The sequence below is a fragment of the Arvicola amphibius genome, chromosome 12 (assembly GCF_903992535.2).
Source record: "Arvicola amphibius chromosome 12, mArvAmp1.2, whole genome shotgun sequence".
NCBI lineage: Eukaryota > Metazoa > Chordata > Mammalia > Rodentia > Cricetidae > Arvicola > Arvicola amphibius.
Genome location: NC_052058.2, coordinates 152727145 through 152737571, shown reverse-complemented (window position 1 = coordinate 152737571; position 10427 = coordinate 152727145). Strand labels below are relative to the sequence as shown.

At 46.6% G+C, this 10427-nt stretch overlaps 1 protein-coding gene across 1 annotated transcript in view; it reads right to left on the bottom strand.

Annotated features, from left to right (window-relative positions):
• Nucleotides 1-493: 493 nt before the first annotated feature.
• Nucleotides 494-10427, bottom strand: part of Whamm (WASP homolog associated with actin, golgi membranes and microtubules) — a 27398-nt gene continuing 17464 nt past the window's right edge. The window contains exons 6-10 of the mRNA XM_038313816.2: nucleotides 8247-8434; nucleotides 5085-5171; nucleotides 4863-4958; nucleotides 2861-3329; nucleotides 494-1149 (exon numbers count right to left, since the gene is read on the bottom strand). Of these exons, the coding sequence (XP_038169744.1) occupies nucleotides 860-1149; nucleotides 2861-3329; nucleotides 4863-4958; nucleotides 5085-5171; nucleotides 8247-8434 (1130 nt within the window). The 3' untranslated portion in view covers nucleotides 494-859. The remainder of the gene's footprint in view (nucleotides 1150-2860; nucleotides 3330-4862; nucleotides 4959-5084; nucleotides 5172-8246; nucleotides 8435-10427) is intronic.

Here is a 10427-nt window from a genome sequence, read left to right as displayed (position 1 = left end):
GGACCTGCGAGGGAGCCAGGGTGAGCCTGTGCATACTTCCCGCACCAATGTCAAAGCCAGACTGGCCAGTAAGTGCCCCCAGCAGTGTTAGCTCTGGGGATGGGTGGCGGTGGCAGACCCATGGCTAGCCTGGCAGTGGCCACAGAAGCAGGTCCAAGAGCAGCTGTTGAAGGGCCCGGTGCTGACCAGACAGAACGGAATGCCGAAGGTGGGAAACAAATGGGTCCGCTTTGTTTGGTAGGAATTCGGGGCTGATGTCCTGAGAGTTGGGGTAATGAGGTTAAGGGACACCTGGACAGTCTGAGCAGTGACCAGGCTGCTTCGTGTGGTCCCCTCCCCATTCCTGCCCAGTCCAAGGTAAGGAAAGCTGTTCCGGTGCCCTTAGCACTTGCTCAACTAAATGCTGAGCTGAAATCCTGGGCAGTTTCCAACCCACCAAGGCAGAAAGAACTTTGCTTTCATAGTGGCCGAGAGACCATTTCCTCATGACACAGACACATTATAAATAATTTATTATGAGTTTCTGTAGTGCTGATTCACAAAATAAATTTTATTTAAATATTTAAAGTAATTCTGGAATATATAATTTATTTGGATTATTGCTAAAATCATGTTCACATTCACGCCTTTAAGTCTGAAGAGCCAGTGTCCAAGCACATGGAAGTACACTGTCTAATGCACACCACAGGGCTGCAACTCCAGAGTGGTCAAGTAGTGTTCCCACGGCCTGCCTGCCCACCTGCGGGCAGCGACCGTCACCAGGCCTCCACCCTTCCCCCCAGTGTTAAGCTGTAGTTTCTCAAGGAAGCCTTGCTGGTCTAGGGTTCATGGACATGTCTGCCTTTGTCACCTGGAGACCCTAGTGGTCCCACGTGCCAGGGTTCTGCTCATCACTGTCGTCCGAGTCAGCAGACACTTTCTTGATTCTTTCCAGGGCCGCCTTGATGCTCCTCTCCAGGTCACTGGTACTTGCCTTGCTGGGCTTCGCTCCTGCGTCTGGGTGGACTTTCTTCAGCTGCACCCCCTGCCTGATGGCCGCCAGAACTTGTTCATTGACTGAGGTGCGAGGAGGGGACAAGGAAGGCGCTTCTACTTTCCGTAGAGAAGCCTTGCCCTGCCGTATGCAGGCCAACACATCATACATAGAGTCTGAAATTAAGCAGACAGCAAGTATAGTGAAGAACCCGGTTTCTAGGACACACATCAGTTCCTGCCAGGATTTAACAAACCCACAGTGAGCGAGCCACTGAAAAGGTGCTGGTCAGCTGTCACAGCACCACGAGCCCATGTCAATCGGGATGACTTGAGTTTACCACCCTTCTTCAAATGCACTGTAAGTCAGAGCACAGCCATCCTGAGTTTTGTTGAAATGACGTCAGACACCCTAAAGCCTTAAGGACCCCTACAGTGGAACAGTCCATCACTGGGCGTGACCTGGCTTCCTCTCAGTTGTATCTCCTCCATTTCCTTTCCCACTAAACATCCTGAACATGCACCCTGCATTCCTCTACTAGTCTTGGTGGTGAGTCAGTAATGACTCACCCTGACAACAGGCACTCAGTTCCCACACACAGGCTTGAAGTGATATACTTATCAGCCGCTCTGTGAGCCCAAAGGGAGGCACTGGCACATTTCCTGCACAGCGTGTTTAATTCCACCCACCTCACCTGAGGTGGCTAAGGGCTCTATTTCTGAGAGGGTGAAATGCTGTCCAAACACTAATTAGCTCAGAGTTCTGAGATAGTAGTGAGGAGCTGTTTTTACAACTCTGGCACCCCGAGACCCTGAGGGTAAAACCTTTCCTTGCGCATGAACACAGCCACTAGACGTCTACCAGGTGAGCCTTCAGGATTAATGGTCGTTTCTGGTTGGGGACTGAAGGGCTGGGTGATGGGTAACTAGTCCCCTCCATTCCGGACTCAAGGCCTCACCTGATTACAACCCCATAGAGAACTGCTTAGGCAAGGTCCATAATCAAGTACGCTTCTCACTCTGCGGTGCCATACAGTGTGTGAGTTCAACCTAATCTGAGAATACTCCTGCATCCAAACTCAAATCTAGGCAAACAGGAACTCGCTCTTCATTGCATGGTGTTGCAAGCCCTACTGATGGGCTACCTGCCACCTAAACCTGTAGGCGTTTTCCTTCACAGCCTGTTCTGGGCATGGTGAAGGCCTGAACTCAAAATAGGCAGAGTGCTCAATTAACCAAAACCAGCATGTACGCTCCGTGGGCTTCATGCTCATCCCTATCCCAGGAATTGTGTCCTGGGTGGAGCAACATCCTCAGCAGAGCAGAGCATTTTACCAAGGTTTATCTAAGACCCTCCTAAGCAGCAGGCTCTGAGTCTTGGGAGGTTTAGGCCAGTTTCCCCAAAAGCCAATGTCTGAAGCCACAATTAGAATTATGCATGAGAACTGTGGCCCTCACTAAACAAAAACTTGTGTATTCAGTATGATGAGAAAAGATGGCCCAATTTTCCAGTATTCTCGATTAAAGTCAACACTTAGTTCTGTGGATGACTCAGATGTAACAAACATCATTTAAAGCTGTATTGAGAAACACTGGCTGAACTCAAATCCATGCTGAAGTGGGGGCAGGCTGAAGTAGACTGACTCTTTAACAGCTTAGAAGTGTCACACTGTACGACCAGCAAATGCAGAGATGTTTTCAGGCTCCTTAGCACATCAAATTCAATCCCGTAAGCCTACAACAGTCACAAAAGGAGTACTACCACAGCAACAAATGCAGGGTATTTTGAAACAGAGAATTTTGAGAAAGATTCTAAATTGAAACTAATGAGACTTCTTCAGCAGCATAAGAACCCACAGGGAGCACGAGCAGGACCGTAGTGAATTACCTGTACACTGGAAACTGTCCAGACAATCGCATGGTCTTTCAGCAGACGCCTCGCACACTAGAGGGAGTGGCTGGGCCTCTGTTGCTGAAGTCCTCAGTCCTAAATTCTGGTGAGTGGTGGCTTGAAAAGAGGACAGAGTAGGGACAGGAAGTGGTGGAGGAGGGGGTGGTGGTGGAGGAAGAGGAGGCAGCGGTGGCTGTGGTGGTAGTGACAGATCCTCACTGAATCGGGAGAGTGTCTGGTTACCAGCTGGAACAAAAACCTGAACAGGGACGCTGCCACAGGCATCTGGGGTTCTCGTATTAGCTTCAGGTAAGGGGGAAGCAACGCTTCCGTTGTTGCTAGAGGCAGGGTGACCTGTCTTGTGATGAGCTGTTGAGGATCTCTTCCGAGAGCGTCCACCTGACAGGTTTGGCACCCTGGTTTCTGAGCAAGTCGTTTTCAGTGCGGAATGAGGAGCTGGACACCTCTGAGGATAAAAAGCTAGTGAGGGACTGGCCACATATCAAAATGGTGCAACTCCACAGACAGACCTCTAAAGCAACACTGCCCTGTGCCCGGGGCATCCTATCACAAGAACTCTGGCCGCCCACACAACCCACACTGCCAAGCCTGTTTTCACAAGCTCAAGGAGCACTGCCCGCACGGCAGCGGGAGCACCAGTCGCGCTGCCTTGAGGTGGGGACCACCCTGGGCCAGAGTGAAGCCCTATCTTTTTCAAAACAAAAAAACCAAAAGACAAACAAAAAAAAACACATTTATACTGTTTGACTAAGTGACCATATAATACTTAATCTCTTAATAGAATGAAGATGAAAAAGATGCATACAGGTGAAAAGTGTTCACCATCATCTTTTAGAGAGGAAAGAAAACCTTGGCTTCAGCAGAGCCCTGGGGTTGCAGCTGCCAATGCTTGCTCCACAGCGAGTGTTAGACATTTGTCACAAAGAAAAAGGAAGCTGGGTAAGTACCTGTGCAAACAAGAGAACCTGTGTCCAACCCCCAGAACCCAAACAGGACGCTGGTGTGGTGGCAGAGCTTGTAACCCCAGAGCTGAGGGGAGGCTGTGCAGCTCCTGGAGTTTGCTGGCCGGCCAGCATGGCCTAATTGGTGAGTGCCATGCCAATGAGACATACTGTCTCAAAAACCAAGGTAGAGAGCTGAAGAATGGCCACCTGAGGCTGACCTCTGACCTCCACAGGCATGCGTGTACCTACATGGACACACTAAAAATAAAACGAAGAGAAGCCAGCTGAGACTGAAGGCAGTTAGGAGCATTCAGAAAAGAGAGCAGGGACCCAGATATGTTGTGACGTCAACAACAGCTGCTGTAACCAGGCATAGTAGCACACACCAGTATAGATAGCAGTTGGGGGCTGATGCAGGATTGAGTTCTAGGCTACTCTGGGAATCATGGTTTGAAAAGCATGACTCACCTATTTGAATGCTTGAGCGAGTGTTTAGGAAGGAGCAGGTGTGTCGCTGGGGGTAGGCTGTGAGCTGCCAGCCTGCGGCCACGATAACGGCCTAACCCATCAAAGTATAAGCAAGCCCCCAATTGAATGCTTTCTTTATAAGTAGCCTTGGTAGGGTGTCTCTTCACAGCGAAAGAACAGCAGCTATAGGGTATATCTCCAAAGAAAAGAAAAGCCAGCAGTGGTTCATATTGTGGCTTCCCTAATTTTTGTTCTTTATCAATAATAGCATTTTTTAAAATTCTATGTTATCAGGTTGGAGAGATGGCTCAGAGGTTAAGAGCACTGCTCTCCCAGAGGTCCTGAGTTCAGTTCCCAGCAACCATATGGTGGCTTACAACCATCTATGAGATCTGATACACTCTTCTGGCATGAAGGCATGCATGCAGATAGAACACTGTATACATACTAAATAAATATTTTAAAAACTTTGTTATCTGTTCATAAATGTTACACTCTTTTCTAGGGTGGGTGAGGCTCATTTATCTCCCCAGATGACGGTAAGTGTGAGTCTTTCTAGAACTTACCTCCCTATACGCTTTTAGTCGCTCAAGCGTCTTCTGGCGTTCATGGCTTATCCAGTCTTTTTTCTTTTGCTCCTCTTCTTTTATTTTGTCTCTTTTCTATATGTAAACAAACACATCCTTGTAAAGGCGTAGGATTTGTCGTGTGTATGCACAAGGAAAGGAGGCTCACCCTCATCGGTCCTGGCTGTGTGGTTCACAGGCTAACCAGCGTCAGGTACTCACCATCTGAATACTGTGGTGCTGGTGAAAATGGCTCACACTTTGTTTAGCCTGCTGCAGTCTGAGCCGATGATTTTCTCGGCAGTGATCCTGGGTGGATAACACAAGTCACATACATGGTTTTTTAGTAAAACATGGGCTGGAGTAGAATTGGAAGCATTGCATTTTTGACTGACATGTAAGGTGTTCAGTTTCCTAAGAGGGTCAATAGCCAGTCCTCCTCGGCAGTTATGTGACAAGGACTGCCCACAGGTGTCATGTTCCCAGCAGAGTGCTTTGAGAGATGAAGTGTCTCGACCATCTGTTTCATTACATTGTTTGTTTAGGTGGGGGAGGAGGAAGCACACACGCCACAGTGCACACACAGAGGTCAGGGGAAAACTTGCTGGAGTCTGTTTTCTCCTTATGTCATGTGGGTCCTGGTGGTCATGCTTGGCAGTGGGTGCCTTCATAAGGCAACCATCTCACAAATCCGTTCTAATGCAACTGTTTAAACCCACTTCCCCGTGTTATAAATACTAATTATAGTCCCAAACACATCTGCAAAATGGTAGCCCACCTAGAAATACTTGGAAATTACATTAAAAATTGTATTCTCCCGTGCTCAACCACTCCTCATGACCCAAGAGCGGTAACGCTAGCATTCACCGAGGGTTTTCCGCCTGAGCTGCAGTGCCCCTTATCCATTGTGAAATTTGTACCATCAATGTTATTAGCTTCCTTACACATGAAAAACTGACTGTAAGAGGAACTGTAGGGGCTGGAAGAGGGCACGAGGCTCTTGCAGAAGAACAGGTCAGTGCCCAGCGCCTACACTGGGCAGCTCATAATGGCCTGTAGCTACGGCTCTAGGAATCTGATGTCCTTCTCGGGCCTCCACAGGCATCTGCGTCCGCGTGCACATACATGCAGACACACACACAAACATATAAAACTAAATCTTAAAGAAGTTGGCAATTGCCCTTGAAAGTGGCGCTGCTGTGATTTCAGCCGACAGTGGCTTCTGAAATGGGACCTCAGCCTCCATTCTGTTAGCTGAGTGTTTTCCAACCCCGTGGAGAGCTGCCGGGCTGCAGAGAAGGGACACCACCGCAGGTTGATGGCCAGTGCTCCAGTTCAGTATAAGACTGTGGTTCTTAACCTGTAGGCTGCAACCCTTTCGGGGTCAAACGACCCTTTCACAGGGGTCACCTAAGATCATCGGAAAACATTTACATTATGATTTATAACAGTAGCAAAATTACAAATGCGAAGTAGCAAGAAAAATAATTTTAGGGTTGGGGTCACCACAGCATGAGGAACTGTATTAAGGGTCCCAGCATTGGGAAGGTTGAGAACCAGTGGTCTAGAGGACACTGTCCTCCTAACAGACGAGCATCCATCCATCTGACCACAGTAGCACTGAACTGGGGGGCTGAACCACGTGGTCCCAGCTTGGGCTTTCTGAAGTGTGGGGCAAAGGGCAACAGCCTATGAGTTGTCAGACTATCTGAAGAACAACCCCTAACCCAGAGACAACAGCTCTGGAGCACAGACCTGCAAAGACTGTACCAGAAAACGACATTTGCATGGAAGTAACATCCTAGGCTAGAAAGAAAAGCTGCCTGTGATTCAAGCCACTGAGCATGAGGAGGCCAGCAGGCAAGGCCTCAAAATAAACCAGGTTGGGGCTGGATATCACTCACTGGCAGAGCACTGGCCTAATAAACCATCCCAAATGGGAAAAAAATTAATGCCAATAATAAAGCACAATAAATATGAGCAATTAATGAAATACAGGAACTTTTTCTCCTATTGGAAAAATTATATTTCTCAGTGTTTTTCTGTAATTATTATATTGTTTTAGAATTAAGGGAGCAAATGAGTTTCATTCTGCTTTGTTTTTGCCTTTTTTTTTTTGGCTTTATTGGTCTTTTGCTTGTTTGGTTTTTGTTTTTTGTTTTGTTCTGTTCTGTTCTTTAAGAGAAAGAAAGAACAAAATTGGGTAGGGAGGTGGGAAGGATCTAGGAGGAGCTTGGGGAGGGGAAAATTACGATCAAAATATATTGTATAAAAAGCTTTTTTTCAATTAAAAAAAGGAAAACAAGCTGGGCAGTAGTGGTGCATACCTTTAATCCCAGCACTTGGGAGGCAGAAGCAGATATCTCTGAGTATAAGGCCAGCCTGGTTGTTATATATATATATATATATATATATATATATATATATATAGTGAGTTCCAGGACAGGGCTCCACAGAGAAACCCATCTCAAGTAACAAAAAAAAAAAAAAAAAAAAAAAAAAAACAAACAAACAAAAAAAACACACAAAGAAAAAAAGGAAAAAAACCCACAAATCTTTGGGTTTTGTTTTTTAAGTTTTGTTTGACAAAACATAAGGTCTAAAGTAAGATGAACATTGCATCTGTGACTGGCTTCATTATCATCCATAATGTAGCTTAAAATTTATCCTGTACAGGTGATTAGTTTCTCCCTAGTGCAGTAAGTTTATTTTTGTGGCGCCGGGATTGAACCAAGAACCTTATGCACGCCAGTCAAGTTTCTACTGCTGAACTACAGCTGCAGCCACTGCTTATTTCTTCATTGGAGACAAGGTCTCCCTCCATAAGTTACACAGACTGGCCTCGAGCTTGCCTCAGCCTCCCAGGTAGCTAGGATTCAGGCCTGAAGCAGCAGTGCCACACCACACTGTTTTGTTTTTATCTGTTAACATGCATGGGCAGAGGGTAACTTCAGGCGTTGGCGCTTTTCTTCCCCATGGTTTTGGGGACTGAAGTGAGGGTCTCAGGCTCCTGCAGTATGGCCCCCACCCTTATTCTGATTATAAAAGTACTATGCACAGAGTAGGAATTCAATACATAATTACTGAATGAACTAATTAAAAATCTAGATATTATGGTAAACACATCTCAAACAATTTTTTTTAGCATTTTAAAATGGGGACCTTGGGGGAGGGTTGAAGGGGAGGGGAGAGGCAGAGAGGGGAGCAGAGAAAAATGTAGAGCTCAATAAAAATCAAATATGTATATATATTTGGCTCTAGCCACGGAGACAAAAACACAAAGAACATTAGTCGCAGTGTAGGTAAACCTTTTCAGTGCCCTTTACCCTCCCATTAAAGTGAAAGCCTAGAAGGAAGGAGGCCAGCCCGTGGAGTGGAGCGTACCTTTCTGTTCCTGAGGCGGGCCCTCCGGGCAGAGATGCGGCCCCGCTGAGCCTCCAGCCGCTGGCACTGCTGTCTTAGGGCTCTCAGCTCTCCACTCTCACCAGGGTGCAGCTCCGGACTGTAAGCCAAGCTCTTCAGCTCCTCGGGACTTTCACACGGGTCATAGTAGATCACTTCATCCTGTTTCTCTAAACAGATTAGTGATTTTCTTAGGAATGTCTTATAAGAAAATAATTCAAAAACTTTCTTTAAATGTAAAGAAAGACTAGCTGTATTACATCATGTAGAGGAAAACAGCATTAGAATTACATACACACACTTCTTACATAGCTGCACACAGTAACAGTGTTCTACCAGAACATGTTCCATGTGCTGGAAAAAGTATTTTAATGGCCACATAGTATTCACTAGTTCAAGCATTCTCAGAATGTCCCAGTGTTCTGTCGTTTCTGATTTCATGGTGATAAACATCTCTTTGCACCCGTATGTGTGTGTGTGTGTGTGTGTGTGTGTGTGTGTGAGAGAGAGAGAGAGAGAGAGAGAGAGAGAGAGAGAGAGAGAGAGGCTCCTTCCTTAGCAAACAAGTGAGTGCTCAGGTTCCCCGACGCCCAGCACAGCACGCGCTGTCTCAGCAGTCTTCACTCTCGATTACATATTCATTTTTAAAAACCATGCTTGTAACAATCCCAAACCCCGCAGAAGCACACAGACTACAAAGTTTTCTATGTCCTCCCCAAACCAGAGTCCCATCCCGAAGGAAAACACCCTTCCAGGTTAGCTACTGAAAAGTAAAAGTTCCCCTAAATGTATAAAATGTTCACAACTGAAAAGAGCAGCAAAGCTTTTGGATACCAAGATTAAACCAACCAAATGCTGAGGCCCTGTGTGAGGATCATTAAACTTGAAGGGGCCTGGAGAAAGAGACTGAAGACATGGAGGGACCTACCATGATCTCGGGTAGGAGGAATCAAAATTGCAAGACGACCATTCTCCCCAACTACTAATTTTAAGCACAATCCCAATCAAAAGTCCAGTGAGTTTTGTTTGTTAAAAGTTGTCAAAGAAGCCGGGCGGTGGTGGCGCATGCCTTTAATCTCAGCACTCAGGAGGCAGAGGCAGGTGGATCTCTGTGAGTTCGAGGCCAGCCTGGTCTACAAGAGCTAGCTAGTTCCAGGACAGGCTCCAAAGCCACAGAGAAACCCTGTCTTGAAAAAAAAAAAAAGTTGTCAAAGTGATTCTAAGCTTCATCTGGAAGAATAAAGAAGTGAGAGCGGCAGGGTCCCGGGGCTAACACAGGAGTGCGGAGCCCACACCAGGAGGGCTCAGACCAATCCACTGTGGTCAGGAGGCTCAGGGCCTCCAAATTTTTAAAAATCAATGATTGGGCTGGGCAGAGGTGGCACACGCCTTTAATCCCAGAGGCAGAGGCAGGCGGATCTCTGTGAGTTTGAGACCAGCCTGGTCTACAAGAGCTAGTTCCAGGACAAGCTCCAAGCTACAGCAAAACCTTGTCTCAAAAAACAAATGAACAAAAAAAAAAAAAAAAAAATCAACGATTGGGACCAATTTGGGGAGAATAGTATGACCAACAACTGAATACAATCCGTAGTGTGGAAAGGATTCTAAGATAGAAGATACAGATGGCATGACTTTTCTCAGATGCAGAATCTGGGTACAGCAGTCAAGCAGGGCTTGGTGGCGCCACCTATAATCCCAGCACCTGGGAAGTGAAGACAGAAGATCTAAGGCCATCATTGACCACAGAGCAATTCAGTCCAGGCTGCGTCAATTACATGAGCCCATCAGTAACACGTGTGTGTGTGTGTGTGTGTGTGTACAACAGCAGGAGAGAAGGGGACACAGGGTAGGTAACAACTAAGGGTAGTGGGGTGTGAATATGAGCAAAGCGCAGGACACGTGTGTATAAACTGGGTTATAAAGTGTAAAGGATGTGCGGTGTGGTGGCGCACATCTGAGACTCGGCCCTCAGGGCTGAGGAAGGAGGCTGCAGTGGGCTTGAGGCCAGCTACAACTACATGGCAAGACCCTGTCTCAAAACACCAAAAAGAAGAGAAAAATGGGGGGGGGGGAGAAGAAAAGGTAAACATCTCAAAGAAAAATACCCATTAAATTATTAAACTGTTTTCACTATCAATTGTAATGAAATAAAGACTGTGCGGT